Raw genomic sequence first — 17,397 nt, forward strand, 5'->3', positions numbered from 1 at the left:
TTTAGCTTAAGTATTTATTTAAAAGGGGGGTTTTATCTTTTCTCTTATATATATATATATATCATTCATTATAATATAAAATTTCTCTTTATATGCATTTATTTATTTAATTAAATTTAGCCTTAGGTTTAAATAAAAAATATTATATTTTTAAAAAATGCATTATAAAATTTACTATATATTTATTTATTATTTTCTTATTAAAACTAAAAACTTTCTTTTTTTTTTTAATAACTTAATTTACTTTTCCTTTTTTCTTTTTATCTTAATTATTATTTATACCTTATAAAAAGCTTATTCTTATAATTAATATAATAAGAATTTTATATTATAAAGTTATAATTATTAACTTTAAATAATGCTAATTTCCTTATTTTAAATAATATTAAAGCTAATTATTTCTTTAAGCTATGCTATTTTATTAATAATAATTGCAAAGCTAAGTATATTTTTAAACTTTATTTACTTAATTATTATTACTTTTTATATTTTCTTTATATTATTATATTTATTAAAAGTATAATTAAATCCCTTAATATAATAAATATAATTAATATAAGCATTATTATAAAAACTATATAAAGAGCAGCAATTAAAAAAAGGAATTATAATAAGAATATTTCCATTTATAATTAAAAAGAAGTTATAACTTATATACTTTAAATAATATTTATAAGGGAAAGTATTTTAATAATTATAAAAGGCTATAAGCAAAGCTGCTTAATAATAATAATTAAAGTAATTATATATTATTATTATATATTTTTTATAAAAAGCTTTATTACTTTTCTTAATAATAATAATATTTATATAGCTTTTAATTAAATTCTTAATATTATTTAAAAACTACTTTTTTTATAGTTTATTAAGAAACTTATTAAATAATTCCTTAATTACCTTTTTAAAAGTAAAATTAATAAATTATTAAGCAAGGTATTAATTTTATTTAATATTAATAATTTTATATATATAAATGCTTTTTATAAAAGCATTATAAAAGATAATCTTAATAAATTAACCTTTATTAAAAATGCTTTTTAGCTTAAAAAAGGTATAAATGCCCTTAACTAAAACTTACTTAATTTAAAAGTTATAATAAATAGCTTAAGAAGGAGGAGGGGAATCCTCTTATATTAAACTTTTTAATCTTAATTAAAAAGGGTTTAATAATAAAGATATTATTATAAAAAGATATTTAAGAATAAAAGAATTATAATATTTTATTTTAATTTTAATTTAACTTAATAATTAATTAAAGTTAAAAAGATATTAAGAAAAGAAAGGAGGAAAAAGAAACTTAAAAAAGGAAAAGAAATTTATATATATAAAGTTATTATAATAAGAAAAGGCTAGCAATATTAATAATAAGCTACTTTATTATTAAAAGGAATAATTATTACCTTGCTTTTAATTAAGATTAATTTATTACTTAAAAGAAGTTACTTACTTTTAATTCCCTACTTATAAAGAAGTTATTTATCTTTTTATTATAAAGGAATTTTAGCTAAATAACTTATTTTAATTTATATTTAATAAACTTTTAAATTAAAAAGGAAATACCTTATAATTAGCTGCTATTTAAGAAAAATAAAAGATTATATATCTTTTTTATTTTAATTATTAATAAAATAATAATTAATAGCTTTTAATAATAACTTATAAGCCTCCTTATTATTCCTTTCTTTTAATTAATATAATTATTTAACTTAAGGGCAATAAGTTATTAGCTTTTGTTACTTTAAGCCTATATATATTGCCATACTTATTTATTTATAGCTAAGCCTTTTTCCTACCTTTTTCTTTCTTCTTTTTTTTCTTATCTTTATATTATTATTAATTAAAGATTAAAAATTAGTTATTACTTAGCTATTTTAATAATAATATGCTTTTAATATATTAATCTTTTCCCTTATTTAATTCTTATTTAAGAATAAGCAATAATTATTTATAAAAGCTGCCTTAAGTTATAATTAAATATTAATTATATTTCTTCCTTATTTTTAATCTTTTTTACTTTAATTACCTATATAATAATTCTTAAAAATATAAAACTTTTTTTATTATTATATTTCTTTTCTTTATTACTTAATTTTTATTATTTACTCTTTACTTTATTACTTATTTCCTTTATTTTCTTTTTTTATAATTAAAAGCTAAAATATTTTTTAATTAAAAAGGTAAGGTAAAAAAATAATTTTAACTACCCTTATATTATAAAATACCTTAAAATCTTAATATTTTAATTTTAATAATTAAGCTTATTAATTTAAGAAAGAATAATTTAAATATTAATAATTATAAAACTTTTTTATTTTAATAACTTTAAAAACTTATTTAGCAAAGTATTATAATTTTTAAATATTATAAATATTTAAAATTAATAAAACTTTACTTAAAAAGTAAATATTAACTTTTTTAAAAATCCTTTTAAAATAAAAATTATTATAAATAAAGTTTACTTAAATAATATTTAATAATCTTAAACCCTTAATTAATTATTATTTTTTAATATAAAATAAATAGCGTATAATAATAAGCTTATAAAGATAATATAAGAATATTTCTTAAGTATTAATTTTTACTTTAAGCTAAAAAAATTAATTAAGTTAATAAATTTAATAAAATAATATTAAGCTTTTCTTACCCTTAATTTTTTTAATATAAAAGAAATGCTTTATAAATATAAAGAATTAAGAACTTAGTATATTATAGCTTTTATAATTTAATAGCTTTTTAATTTTTAAAATATTATATTTTTACTTAAAAAACCTTTATATTATAATTATACCTTATTTATAAAATATTAATAATATAAATTAATAAAAAATTATAAATTTATTATTATGCTTATTTATATGCTTAATTATTAAATAATGGCAATTTTTAATAAAATAAAGAATTATTGCTTATTATAAAATAATTTTATATTAAGAAATAAGAATAATAAAATAAATAAGGATGATAAAGCACTTATTTATAAATATTTAATAGCTGCCTTAAAAAATAAAATATAAAATTTTAATAAAGAATTTATATTAAAATTAAAATAAATTAATAAAGTATTTTATAAATAGCATATTATTAAGTTTATTAAAAACTACTTTAGGGAGAATTAAGGAAAGAATAATTAAAAGGTATAGAATTAAGTTAAGGCTTTTTTAATTAAAACTATATACTTTATAATACTTAAAGCTATTGTTAATATTGCTACTTAAATATTTACTATTTAATTAAAGCTTAATAAAATTAATAAAGCTATTTAAATGCTTATATTAATTCTCTTTATTAAGATTAATAGCATAAAAGTAATTAAAGTAAGAAATAAGCTTTTATTATAAAGGGAAATTATTTAGCAGTAATTATTTAAATTATAATATATTAAGATTGCTACTAATTATAAAAAAAGTATAAGGAAAATAATACTTTTAATATAAATTAATTTAATAACTTAATTTTAAATATTTAATATATAATAAAGTATAAACTTTTGCATAGCTTAAAATTAGCTAAGCAAAACTTTAATTAAATAAGCCTTTAGCTTAAATATTATATTATAAGATATTTTAAAATTAATAAGAAATGCTTATCTTAATATATATAAGGATCTTTCTTACTTATTTATCTTAATAATAAATATAAATAAAATTTAAAATACGCTAATTAATTTAAAATAATTAAAATAATAATAAAGTTTACTTAAAGATAATTTAAAAGGCTTATAAGTAAGTTAGTTAAGTAATTAAATATAAGGCATAAAACTTAAAAATAAAAGCTTTATAAAAAGTAAAAGCGGAAGTTAGCAAAGCTAGCGTGCTATGTTTAATGTAATAATTAAAAGAAAAAATAAATTTGCTTTTTATTTTATAAAGATATTTAAATCTTTAATAATTATATTAATGTTAATTATTAAATTAAACTTTAATAGCTAAAAAGAAATAATTAGTAAATATATTATTAAATAAGTTTTAAGAATATTTAAAGCTTTTATAAAGAAGCAAAAGCTATAATAAAATAAATAAGCAAGGGATTAAAGATAATAATAATAATTAAAATTATAATAAGGTAAATTTTAAAACTTAAAGGCTTAATTAAAAATAATAAGATTTTATTTTAATAATTTTTATAATATTTATTGCAAAGTATTTAAAAAGAGGTATATTAATAGGTATAAAGAAATATATAAGAAATAATATTATATTAAATTTTAGCTAGCTATAAAAAGCTAGCTTTTATATTTATTTTAAATATTCTTAAAGAAATTAACTCTTTTCTTTTCTTATATATTTAATATTTTAATTAAGCTTTTCTTATTCTTAAGAATTTTTAAAATATTTATCTTTTCCCTTTCTTTAGCTCCCTTTTATTCCTATCTTCCCTTTTTATTACATTAAAGCTCTTTCTTAAGTTATCTTTAAGAGGGTTTAGCAAAACTTATCCCTTATTTATTTAAGTGGCTTATTTTCAATATAATTAATAAAATTATGAAATGGGGTAATGTAGGTATTATATTTGTAAATAAAATAAGGGACTTAATAATTAAGTTTTTAGAAATAAATATTATAAAAAGATTTTTTAATATATATTATATGCCTTTTTTAGGTTTAAATATACTTAAATATAAGTGTATAAGTAATAAAATTAGATTAAAATTAAAAGGAAATATTATTAAATTATATTCTTAAGAAATAAATAAGCTAATAACTTGAGGATATTAAAAAGATAGCTTATACTTTATAAGAATTAATATAATAAAATAAATAAATAAGCCTAAATATATTTCTTAAAAAATATATATAACTTAATAAAACTTAAATATAAATAATAAAAATAAAGAAGAAATATATAAATGGCATTATAAACTAAGCTATATAAATATTTAAGCTTTGGAAATATTTCTTTAAAAATATAAAATAAATATATTAATAAATAAACCTATTTAAGAATATATAAGTAATTGTAAAGTATGCTTAAAAGCTAAGCATATAATTAGAATAAATAAGACTAGCTTAAATAACTAAGTATATAATATACTTAAAAAAGTATATAATAATATAAGCAATTCCTTAAAACCTATATATAATAAATATAAATATTATATATTATTCCTTAATAAAAGAACTTAATATTTAAAAGTTTCTTTGCTTAAAAATAAAGATAAAGCATTAAAAGCTTTTAATAATTATAAAAATAAGGTAGAAAATAAATATAATAAAAGAATAAAAGAATTCTTTACTAATAATGAAGGTAAATATATAAATAAAAGATTTAAAATCTTATTAGATAAATACTCCATAAATTACCATATAACGCCCCTATATATAAAAAAACCAAATAGCTTAATAGAAAGACTAAATTTAATTATAATGAATAAAGTAAGAAGCCTTTTATATACGGCAAATTTACCTATATACCTATGGAAAGAAGTAATAAAATATGCTATATATTTATATAATATTACACCCTATAAAAACCTAAGGTATAAGTACCCTTATAAGGTAATAAATAAAAAAAAGCCCTATATAAATAACTTAAAAATATAAGGATTTATTATATATTTTTAAAATAATAATTATAAAATTAAATTAAAACCTAGAAATAAAAAGGGTATATTATTAAATATAGTTTTAAAATTAAATATATATTAAGTATGGAATATAAATAATAAAAAGCCTATATTAGTTCGGGATGTTTAAATATTAAAAGGGCAATATATAAATAATAACGATATTAATATTAATAATAACAATAATAATAATGATATATATATATTCCTAAAATTGCAAGAACAAAGGGAAGAAAATAAGGAAGTAAATTCTCCTCCTATTTTAAATGAGATAATAGTCCAAGGGAATCCAAAACTATATATATATTATACAAGATATATTATTAAATAACCACATATCTATATTAAATTCCCAAGAAAATATATTAAAATACTGCTTAACTGCAGCTAATATTAATGAACCTTCTTCTTTAAAAGAGGTATTAAATAACCCAGAAAAACCCCTATGGGTTAAATCTATGCTAGATGAAATACATAGTCTACAAGAACAAAATACTTATACAATAATGGATTTACCACCCGGCCGTCGTCCACACAACATTAGCTTTATCTATGCATTCAAGCAGATGGAATGACATCTGATAGTGCTGCTAATTTAACCTAGTGGCAGTGCGAATTCAGCATTCGTACGGACGCTCCCAGGGACGTGGATTCTTAGTCAGAGTCAGGAGGGGATTTAGGCCACATCTCGTAGTCGATCACATCCTCCCACCTGAGGACCTCGTCCGAGATATACTCGTTGTCGTCGTGTCTCTGACCATTCTCCCATGGATCTTTCTGTTGACTGCGGGTCCGAGTCTTCCCTCGACGACCTTTGCGAGACTGGCCTGGGGCCCTCCGAAAGCCGTTGCGCTTTCCTTTCGCCCAGGTCCTGACCGCTGTGGGCTGTTCCAGCCAGTACAAAACCACTTCTCGTGCAGCGAGGACATCCTCCAGGCCGTCGTGAATCTTACTAACACCAAGAGGCGCCTCCTCGCGGATCTTGAGGCCGAGCAACTCGCTGCATAGGTTCTTCAAACCAAGACCCCAGTAACGAGGCTTGCCCTTGGTGCCGAACGCGGCCTCCGATGCCAGGATTGCCGAATCAACCACACAAGTGTGCCGGACATGGAGGGCGGCGAGGTCATATTGCAGGGACTGCCCGATCAGCACCGTGTCCCGGTCGACATACTTGAACAGCTCGGCCGTCGCTGCCTGCCACCCGTCTAGGGTCAGGCCCTGGGCCCGCGCCACCGACAGCCCGGCCGGCGAGACGCCGTGGATCTGCGTGCGCCAGTCGACCACGGGCTGCCGCGGGTGGACAAGAGAGTTGACGATCAGCTCGCCGGTGAGGAAGTCGACGGCCGTCAATGAGACGAGCTCGCTCGCGCCGCCTTCCACGCCCACCATCTCGCAGTCGAGCACCACAGCTCTGCGTGCTTTTCGGCATCGATCGTTCCGGGGTAAGGTCAGGGTCTCGTCCCCCGTGGCTTGCCCACGCCCAGGGGAACCAGGCCCTTCTTGATCTCCACCAGCTTCCGGGATGCTGTAGCCATGTCGCTGCAGAGTACTCCTGGGATGGCAGCGTGACAGCAATGTCTGGAGGATGCTGATCTGGTCTTGCTGCGGTATTCTTCGGTAGCTGTTGCCTCTACAGATGAGAGGCAGGTTCTGTTGCGGCGCCTGAGAAGTTGAAGTCTGCCCATCATGGCGGGCTGTTCCTGGGTGGGTGAATGATTTCTTATGTGCTTCCAATCCCTCTTTTGTGCTGAAGAGGCGATGACAAGGCCGGCAACACCGGTCTTTGCCATGTCCGGAATCAAGGCTGTGTTGGGCAAGTTCTGCCTTCGTTTGAAATAGTTGGTTGCAAAGGGTACAGTTCTGCTGTTTGAGGATTATGGGTGGCGCTTTGGATTTAGCGACCTTTGAAGACGTTTTCGAGGGTCCGTTAGAGGACGATTTCGTATGAACCGCAGACTTCCTATGTGCATTCAGGTCTTCCTTGGTCCTGAAAAGTCGAACGCATGGTTCGCAGCATCGGTCAGCATTATGCCCAGTGCTCAGGCTGTGCTGGGCGAGCCCAGCTTTTGTACGCGAGACTCGGCTGCAGAGTGTGCACTTTGGTCCTTGGGTCTTCGTTGGTGCTGCAGGCATCATGGCTTTCGACTGTCGGCCGGATATACCTGCCAACTGTGCTGTTTCTTTAGAAGACAGTTGAGAATGGCCAAACCACCGACCCAATTCTGCCAGTCAATAATACCGAAAATCAGGTATGGGCATACAATTCAATGCGAGGTACTGTACTTATAGATAAATTGATGAGGCAGTGGACCCACCCCTCCAGGCTGACATGACATGGCCGGCATTTGTGGCCTCCCGGAGGCCGCAGGCACCAGACAGCCCAAATTGACATTGAAAACTGACACGTCAATGATCTGTGCAGGATTCAAGTTGTTGGCTTCATTTGAAAACGCCTTCCTGGGGCGCAGCCGACCCAACTGCGCAATTAATGACCACGGGAGCAATCTTTGTCCCCATCGTGCCGCGAGAACCGAAGTCTTCTTCAAATCCCATATTTGACCGAGTTGGCCGTCAGTTTGGTCTCTGCTCCTGACAACAATACTGCTCTCATACCCGGCCCTGCAACTTTCTCAGTGCCCCAGCTTCAGGAGCCTTCTAAGGCGACCGCCCAAATACATGCTCCCGGCGACTCAGATGAAGCATGCGTATCTTTTTAGGTAGTCAGGATACTCTCATGGTCATTCTCATCGCCAAAGTCTTGTCATTGACTTTATTACTGCTGACAACCCTTAACATGTCAGCGGGTTTCGATGATGGCGATGCCTTCAACTTTGTCCGTTATTGATCTCAAGCTTTTCACTCGAGTCAATCGCACAATAAACTTTAATTGCTGGCTGCCTTAGCTTTACGCCTAATGTGGTGGCCTCTTGTTGATGATTCGTGTATGTGGACCAGCTCTTTCAACTCGAACATCAGACGCCCAAGTACAAAGTTCACGTATTCGCAACCAACGTTGTTTTCGAGTTCGCAATTCCTCTTGCTAGATAACTTAAACTTTAGAGAGCGGTCCTCCGTCTACATTCCATAACAATTCCGAAATACATGGTAAATGAGTATCAACATCAGGGTCAAAGGTCAATAAGCGTAGAATATCCGGCTTGTCAAATCGTTCTCGCGAATCCTCTTATTCTGGCGCCTGAGATCCCACCTCATAAGCCAGAAAAGCACGACGGACACCGCAGCCCCGGAAGCACATGTGATCAAAGGCAGCGCATATCTCGGAGCGGATGATTCAGGCCACAGATACTAATACCAACACCAATCAGCGAAGAGGACACGAAAGAAACACGTGGAAAGCGGGCCAATATGCACCTACCGGAGTCCAAATCAACGTCGAGGCAGCAGATATGTTCCCCAGCGCAATTGCAACAGCCCTCTTCTCCTTGGTCTGGGCGCACGTGCTGGCGATCCACGACTGCGTGATGGACGTGCCGCCCCAGGTGCCGATGATGAACACAAAAGCGGCAAAGTACCGCACCGACGGGTTCAGCGTCGCCGCCGCGAGGGCGAACCCCACGGCGGCGAGCGTCTTGAGCGACGTGAGGTGCCACGTGCGCTCGTTGAAGTGCCCGGACGAGATGGACACGCCCATCGCTGTGAGGCAGGCCACAAGATAGGGAGGGCAGGTCATCACGAGGGTCGTGAATTGGCTGAAGCCTGTGTACATGTGTGGGTCAGTTTCTTTTCCGCACAAGAGCGGCTCAAAGGTCCTACTTACCAAGTGTCGCAAGCAGCGTGGGCAGGAAGATCCGGATGCTCCCCGCAAACGCGTTGACGTGCTGGATGATCATGAACAGCCAGACCCGGCGGTCCTTAAGAGCCTCCCTAAGCCCCCGCACCATGCTCCCCTTCTCCTTTCGCTCGACCGTGTCCCCGGCGATCCTGTCGTGGGCCAGGCGGCGCTCCGCGGGGGTGAGCCACTTCGTCTTCAGAGGCTCGTCCGGCAGGATGAAGAAGGACAACGCCGAAATTACGACTGAAATGACGCCGAAGATAATATACAGCCACCTCCAGCCCGACAAGCCGAGCTTGCCGCGCATGGTGCGGAAGAGCGGGGCGGCCAGGAGGCCATTCATGCCCGTGGCGAAGATGCTGGCCGTGTAGACGAGGGTGACGCGCGCGGCCAGCTCCTTGCGCTTGTAGAAGAGGGATATGACGTATATACACCCCGGGTAGATGGGCGCCGCGATCAGGCCCAGGAAGAAGCGCTGGATGAGCAGGCTGCGGCCGTTGTGCAGCACGGCGGTGAGGGCTGTGCCGACGGCCATGAGGCCCATCGTCACGGACAGGTACACGGGGGGCGAGATCCTGGTAAGCAGCATGTTGGAGGGGACTTGGACCAGGAGGTAGCCAATGTAATGGATGGAGATGGCGAGGGAGAAGTCGGTGCCCGAGATGCCCAGCTCGCTCTCGAAGCCGTCGAGCCGGGCGACGCTGAGGGACTGGCGGGTGAAGAAGTTGAGGAAGACCAGGAGCCAGACAACGGGCTGGTGGCTGTTACTAACTCGCGTTTTTGGTCGCGTGGCTTCTTGGTGAGGGCTGTACTCACCATGATGACCATGTCGAGTTTTCGGACCAGCTTGATCTCTGCAGGGTCTGTCTTTGCGGACGCTCCGGAGTAGTCGACTCTCACGACTGTTTCCTCAGTAGACTGTCTGGTGACAGGAGAGCCACCTGGATCTGGGCATGTTTCAACTGTGATGTGATGTTCGGCCACAGCCGGCTTGTCTTCGATTGAGTTCATATTGTGTTGTCTGGGTGGCTGGGGGCTGATACCCTGAGATGTATCTTGGTGATGGGATAGACATTCCCATTTCCTTGAGGATTCAGAGAGTCCTCCGCGAGGTATTTAAACCTGAAGCGATATCCCTCGCCCAGCCCGAGAAGGTTCACCATCCCCTCGTTGTCGCCCCTCGGCATGTAACAATTCGGCGAGCTCCTGTTGAAGCTCAAAGGGAGAATTTCTGGACACGGCCTTTTCAACTTGGCCGAATGCAACTGTCAGAAACATGAAGTCTGAACAAGACTTTCGGTGTGACTTGGCGCGCATTGTGATTGCATTAAGCCGCTCGGCTTCGAGGTATGATCCGGAGAGATGCCCAAAGACAAATTTGACGGGGAGGCTGATCCGTCCAAGGTTGAACTTGACTCGGTGCTTTGGATCCGGAACTCGAAGGATGATCCTGATCAACTGCAGCGAATCTCAGCGACCAAGCTGGTGGCCACGCAGCAGCTGCTGCCCAGCATTGCATCTGAGTAAAATTATTCCCGCATATTTTCCAGAGCATCTTACTGGTAGACTTCCTTGTGCCCGCATTTTGATGTTGTGTTTGGCATTCACCGCTGTCCCGCGTGCTCCGTCGACTGATACTTGCATTGGAGGGTGGCAGTTGGGCTGGCCGAGTACTGATGGACGCGTAACATCGGCTGCTTGTCAATTGGACATCAAACAGAAGTAAAAGACTGTGTCGACAGCCTGTTACTTCTTTGGATGGGCCGATATCCTTGCCTGTGCCTCGTGAGTGTTGTGAGGTGGCCATGCCTTGAATTATACTGCGAGGGTGTCAGTGCCAAGCCCGCCAATCCATGCTCCTGCATGGATCCTCGGCTGGCATTCAAAATGCCATGAATTTAAAATGGAAGACATGCAAATTCCATGGAGACTTGTCAGAGGGACGGCAAAAGTCCTCTGGGCAAGCGCGAGAGACACACACACACACAACGGAAGCTGGCTGCGGCATGTTCAGCTGGCCGCAGCTGGCCGCAGCTGGCGGACGGTTGGCACCCACTAGCATCCACTTGACATGGCATCGAGTTGCTGTGGAGCATTTGCCGTTGTCAACGACTTTGATGAGCAACCAAACCGCTTCTCGGTCGCTAGAACAGGCTCGAGTACTTGACTCACATTGCATCAAGCACGTCGTACTGCAGCAGAGCCGGCAACATGAGCGACAACCAGGACAACTCAGGGCCCGGCCCATCCGCCGCCCCGTCACTGCCCCCAGAGGCCATCGAGCTGGCATCGCGCATGTACCACGCGGCCAGGCAGGGCGACAAGGAGCTCCTTACACAGGCCATCCCCGCCGGCTTGCCACCCAACCTGACCAACGACAAGGGAGACACATTGGTATGAACGAACGAAGCTTTTGGGAGGTCACATCCCAGGCCGCCCCTTCCCACACCCGCTGCAGACCTGTCGCTATGCTGTCTGTCTGTCTGTGTGCGTCCATGCAAGGGCTGACAGGCAGAGCAGCTCATGCTGGCCGCATACCACGGCCACGCCGACCTCGTCAGGTTCCTCGTGCAGCACGGCGCAGACCCCAACAGGCTGAACGACCGCCAACAGAGCCCGCTGGCGGGGGCCGTCTTCAAGAAGGAGGATGACGTCATTGAGGTCAGTGGACTGGGAGAATGTTTCCTTGGACTTTTGTTCCGTTCTAAATCCAGTCCTCTGAGTCACTTTCGCTCACAAACAGACAGGCTCTTCTCGAGGGCGGCGCTGATCCAGAGTACGGCACTCCCTCTGCCCTCGAGTGTATCTCAGTGTTCAAACAGGAGGACCGGTGGAGGGCGAAGTTCGAGTCTGCGCCGGGTCGGGGGAAAGCTACACCACAAAAGGGCCAATGATATCCGACTGAACAAGCCTGTGATGAAAGTTCCCCGTGCCGTGACGTGCAACATGGCCACAGTGTGCGAGTTCGAGTTGTAGCCTGCCTCGCAGTGTTCTCTGGCTTGACGACTGACTGAAACGATCCAACACTCGGCGAGGTTTCGCTAAGCGCACTCTTCTCTATCTAGAAGGCGGCCTCGACTGATTCTCCATCGGGTTTCACTTCGTGCCGAGTTGTCTGTATCCAACCGACCCAACGGCAACTGTTGCGATGCTGGCTTTGTCCTGTCATTCATTGTATCGCAGCCCTGTTGGCTGACACCGCGGCTGGCCAACGCGTCCCGCATATTCTGTCTTTGTTCCAACGTTTCGGATTCGGCAAGACGGGCCCCATTCTGTTGACAGCTCTGGGCAGAACGAGGTTTCTCTAGTCATGTGTGCTCAAAATTCCTCTTCATCGTGGGTCAGAAAGTGCCTACCTAGGTATAGACACAATGTGTAAGAGGCTTCTATGACCCCCAACTATCCTATGATTTTACTAACAAGGCTGCCGTGGTATCATAGGCGCAGAGTACCGAGTGAAAACATACTGTCCGTCATGCGGAACGCTGAAGGCCGTGTCTACCTCTTACAAGCCCTGTCTAGATGCAATTGGCCGAGGCATCGGTGTTTGTGAGCGAGTCGAAGGACAGTCAATTGAGTTGAAGTGGCTGTGCAACGAGCCAAAGTGCGAGGAGCTCGCGGAAACTAAATGGGAAGAGGAGTGTAAGCGGAGAGCACAGCAGGACTGTGGGACACCCTTGGGGGCAGATTGAATGCGAGTCGCAAGCATTGAAAGGGATGCGGCTTCCTCAGTGCTGTTCGGCTTGGTGCGCTTTGCGAGGCTGTGTTCTGCTGCAGATGGCCATTCACGCATCCAATGGATTCGAGGCAACTGATCAGAGGCCATCGGAGTCCTACGGCTGTCAGCACATGTCCGTGGCGAGAGAAAGGCTTATGCGACCCTGTTCGGTCCGCAGCTGTGGCTACGGCACTTGGATGAGACATGCATCCGAACAGCTACAGCATCTAGTCTCGTCCAACAAAATCCTCCCGACGGATACTGGCTCGGCATACGGCATCCTCAGGATCGATCTCCTGGCTAGAGACACCTCAAGTCGAGATGTCGTTGATCCGTTGCCGTCAGCAAATCAATGCATCAGAGGGGCGGAGTTCTACCAAGGTAGCCTTGAACTATGGTTTTGGCTTACATGTATATCAATGGATCATCTTGCCTTATCCAGTCGAAGGTTTGACGATGCATTGTATCCACGCATGCCTTCGCCTCAGGAAGCAGCGCTATCCACTTGGCGACTGTTGATCTTGCTGATCCCTGGAGCCGTTTACTTGGCACGCGGTTCAGTGCTATTTTTGATAATTTGCTTGAAGCTGTGGGCCATGGTGCTCGTCAAACATCGACGTCGATTCTCCAGCAAGTGTAAGCCACAACTCCACAAGCCAGTGCCGAGAGAGGAGTTACACATCACCGCAGCACGCGCTCAAGTGCTGGCAGCGGTGCAGTATTATTGTGGCGTGGAGCCGCATATCCGGTAGGGCCTCGGACGTTCCGGGGGGCAGCGTGGTTTCAAGGGGGGTCCCCTGACGCTGACCTTGCGTCCCCCGGATTTCAGGAGGCTCAGGGGCCAGGCATTGCTGCGGGGCCCGTCTTTTTCGGACGTGACACGAGCTGCGGCTCTACTGGATATGGTAACCGTGGTACTTGGCCCAAACTGCCCTACCCGTCCTGAAACACTGTGCTCCTCGCCCACATGCAGCACGCTCACACTCTCACGCACATCCACATCCACACTTTTGCGGCCCAGCCCAACTCAAATCCCGACTGCCAGGACACGGTGGGGACGAGTGCGATGGGTCTGGAGCCGTTGCATGCTGCATGATGCTATGCTACCCCGAACGGGGCAGACCAGACTGGGTAACGTTACTTGCTACAGGCACATCTATGTTTATGTGTGTGTGTCAAATGTGTCCGGATATGTGAACAGTCTAGTCGATGTTTTGTCGGCTCAGACTTCTCACCCCCAGCGTCAGCCCCGGCTAGCAGCAAAGCTGTCCCTGCTGGTCCGTTTCTTGGCCACGCCCGCGGGACTTCTCAAACACTTATGAACAAAAAATCAGACCACTATCAAGGCGCGCCGAGATGATCTCCAGCGCTATCTCTGGCTTCCCGCTCTCGCGGGTTTCGAGTCTCAGGCTGCTGTGGCGGCAGCGGGTTTGCCTTTTGCCTACATCCTCAAACCACAACGCTCTCCGATTGCCTTTCGGGCCTTCCGCCCCAACTTTAGAACCGTGACCGCATTGAAGACCCTTCCGCCATACCTTGCCAAGACAACGGGCTCGGCGGTTATTTGACAGAGTCATCCCAGATTGTGTGTGCGCTTGTCGGCAGATATCACAACTTATCGCATGTTCCCAAGAGTTATCCGTCCCACTCACACATAACAACCTCCTCGGCAGCTACTTTGATAGTTTGGCCCAAATGCCCGATATCATGTCGCCCGCCCGTGCCATGCCCACCGTCGAGACTGTTCCTGAGGCCCGGGACGCAGACCAAGGGCCCAATGGCGAGCAACAACGAGAACACGAGAGGTCGGATGACCATCGTGGCACCGAGGTTATGGCCTCCGACAAAAGCTGGCTGCCCTCGATTAAAGACGACTTCCCAATAAGGAGGCACCAGACGGGCTCACCACAGCTGCATCCTTTACTGAAGCCCCGCCCGAGGAGCAGAGATCGGCGGAGGAGCAGTGGGATTCCGGTTGCGAGGCCTGACACGCACCGCCGCGCCTCAGCCGACTTCACCTGGCATGGGTTCGAGGGAGACCACGCCGGCTCCAGTATCTCGGATCTCGACCCTCGAAACTCGGATTCACGCAAGCAAACGAGACAGCAGAAGCGTGCGCGGCTGTCATACCAACCTGGGCACTCGGGACTGCCGCTGCCCGCGGACAGAACCAATGATTGTGGGAGCTCAAGTAGCGACGATTCAACGCCCAAGACATCGTTGGACGGAATGGTGCCCGAGTCACAACTTTCAACAGCTAACCATGATGTCGCCGTCAAGGCTGGAAAGCCCTCCATTCCGGACTTTCTCGATAAGCTGGACGAGGATGCGCCAGCAGTGGGAGCCGACGGCATCGAGCAAAGCATGGAGGAGGCTGCATCATGGGGTGGCACCAACAACGACGGCAAGGCATCACCGAGTGCCCACAGCGCGTCCTCGTCATCGTCGTCCACATCAGGCAGTCCCTATAGCGATCTGTCCTCCGAGAGAACAACAGACACCGAACGAAGCTCCAGCCCGGAGAGGAGCAGCGTGGACGGCGACGAGACCCCCGTGGCCCCGGTCCTCAACTTTGTCGAAAACAGTCTGCACGCCGCCAGCAAGCGCCGTAGCAGCCTCTTTGACGTGGATCGGTATGGCACGCCCGAGATGCCACGAGGAACAGCCAACCTGCCACATATTCCCGTCAGCGTCTTGACTCCGCGGGTGCCTAACCAGGGCCACCCAAAGCACCTGCCACGGGCTGAGAAGCTGCCTCTGTCGGGCTATGAGCTGCTCGCATCGCGCATCTCGGCGTCGTCAGAATCAGGCCCCCGCAGCCACCCGGGCTCTGGCACGTCCTCGTCGACCGCCACACCACGTGAGCACATTCCGAGACGTCACAGCAGCGCCAGCAACATCGGCTACCGGAGCAGCCTGTTGGAGGCGGAGCCCGCCATCCAGCCCATCTATCGAAGGTTCAAGGCCATGAACCACCGGCTACTACTTCACCTGCAGGACGAGCTGAGCGAGTTGGAGGAGCAACTGCACAGGCTTGACACGGCAGACACCCAGACGAGGAGACTGCAGAACCGCATACTACCCGCGAGCAGACGAGCAGAGGCCCTGGCCGGAGGAGAGCTCCAGTCGCACAAGACTGAGATCCTGGCCAAGATTGGGTTCAAGCTCAGCCAATACAGTGAGTGATACCCGGTTAAGACGCCTTCACATTGCCATGTGCTGCTCCAAGATTCTTACGGCTCCGTCTCCAGACCATGCGATGTCGTCCTTCACAGCCACGCGAGACATCCCATCGCCATCCCCCTCCGACGTCAACGAATACCGCCGCTACCTCACCCACCAACCAGTCACTGAGATCGAGGCGCGCTTCCTAGACTCCACCGACGACCTCGTCACCCTAGCTCCGCCAACCCGATCATCACCACCACCAAGCCGCGCCCCGAGCCCCTTATCCAGCGGGGCTATGGCTGCTGCTGCGGCGGCCGCGCGCGACCACCACTACTACCAGGCCCTAAAGTCCACCCTCGACGCAGCCGATTCCGCATCCGCATCCGCGCCCACGCCCGCATCCGTGTCCGCAGCGGGGATCCTCCCCGAGCCCGAGCCGTCCTCGCCAGTCCCTATCCCCGGCACCATGCACGGCAACTCGTGGCGCACCAACCGCGGCCACCTCCGCGGGAGCAGCAGCGTCAGCCACAGCCCCAGCCCGGGCCTGGGGGGATTGGGCTCGGCCCCGCTGCCCACGCCGAGGGGGACGCGGCCGCGCTCGAGCTCGGAGGCGCTCACGCCGCGGACTTTCACGCCTCGGTCGAGCACCCCCGTGGGCAAGACGGATGTCACCGCGCCCGCTGCTGCCGCCGTCTCCGCAGCCCTCCCAACGATCAAAGTCGACCAGCCACCAACCACCGCCATCAGCAACCCTGGGGAGAAGGAGGTGGGCGAGGGCTCGCCGGTGGTGCTTCACGTGGCCATCGCCCTCGCCGTGGCGGTACTGCTTCCGATCCTGACGTTCTCGACCATCCCGGGGCTCGTGGGCCGCCTGATCGTCGTGGTCCTGGTGGGCATGTCTGTCGCTGGATCGGTCGTGCAGTCTGGCAGCGTGGGGGCCCGCGCCGCGGGGGTCTATAGCAAGGACTTGTTTATGAGCGTTGCGGTTTACACGGGGGTCATGGCTGTTGTGGCTGGGGTGCTCTAGATCTGGGCGAATATCTGTGTCAGCTTAGGCTGGAATACGCGGCGTGTAGGGTCGGCGGTTTTACGGACGAAGATGATACAGAAAGGATAGTAATCAAAGAAATTGAGAACATTCAACCTCCATGACAA

At 42.5% G+C, this 17,397-nt stretch overlaps 4 protein-coding genes across 4 annotated transcripts; 2 read left to right on the forward strand and 2 right to left on the reverse strand.

Annotated features, from left to right (window-relative positions):
* Nucleotides 1-6,217: 6,217 nt before the first annotated feature.
* On the reverse strand, nt 6,218-6,952 carry INS49_003850 (uncharacterized protein; the record flags this gene model as incomplete). Its single annotated transcript, XM_043164640.1, has 1 exon — nt 6,218-6,952. The coding sequence occupies one exon, from the start codon at nt 6,950-6,952 to the stop codon at nt 6,218-6,220; it is 735 nt and encodes a 244-aa protein (XP_043018290.1).
* A 1,746-nt stretch (nt 6,953-8,698) lies between these two features.
* Nucleotides 8,699-10,367, reverse strand: INS49_003851 (uncharacterized protein; the record flags this gene model as incomplete). The annotated part of the gene is made up of 4 exons (XM_043164641.1): nt 8,699-8,869; nt 8,940-9,280; nt 9,342-10,110; nt 10,173-10,367. The coding sequence occupies 4 exons, from the start codon at nt 10,365-10,367 to the stop codon at nt 8,699-8,701; spliced, it is 1,476 nt and encodes a 491-aa protein (XP_043018291.1).
* Nucleotides 10,368-11,567: 1,200 nt separating this feature from the next.
* INS49_003852 (uncharacterized protein) lies at nt 11,568-12,250 on the forward strand (the record flags this gene model as incomplete). Its single annotated transcript, XM_043164642.1, has 3 exons — nt 11,568-11,750; nt 11,877-12,017; nt 12,104-12,250. 3 exons carry the CDS (start codon nt 11,568-11,570, stop codon nt 12,248-12,250), a joined length of 471 nt encoding a protein of 156 aa, XP_043018292.1.
* A 2,531-nt stretch (nt 12,251-14,781) lies between these two features.
* Nucleotides 14,782-17,269, forward strand: INS49_003853 (uncharacterized protein; the record flags this gene model as incomplete). Its single annotated transcript, XM_043164643.1, has 2 exons — nt 14,782-16,252; nt 16,326-17,269. The coding sequence occupies 2 exons, from the start codon at nt 14,782-14,784 to the stop codon at nt 17,267-17,269; spliced, it is 2,415 nt and encodes an 804-aa protein (XP_043018293.1).
* Between the last annotated feature and the right edge of the window lie 128 nt (nt 17,270-17,397).

Source organism: Diaporthe citri (genome assembly GCF_014595645.1).
Source record: "Diaporthe citri strain NFHF-8-4 chromosome Unknown scaffold_11, whole genome shotgun sequence".
Taxonomy (NCBI): domain Eukaryota; kingdom Fungi; phylum Ascomycota; class Sordariomycetes; order Diaporthales; family Diaporthaceae; genus Diaporthe; species Diaporthe citri.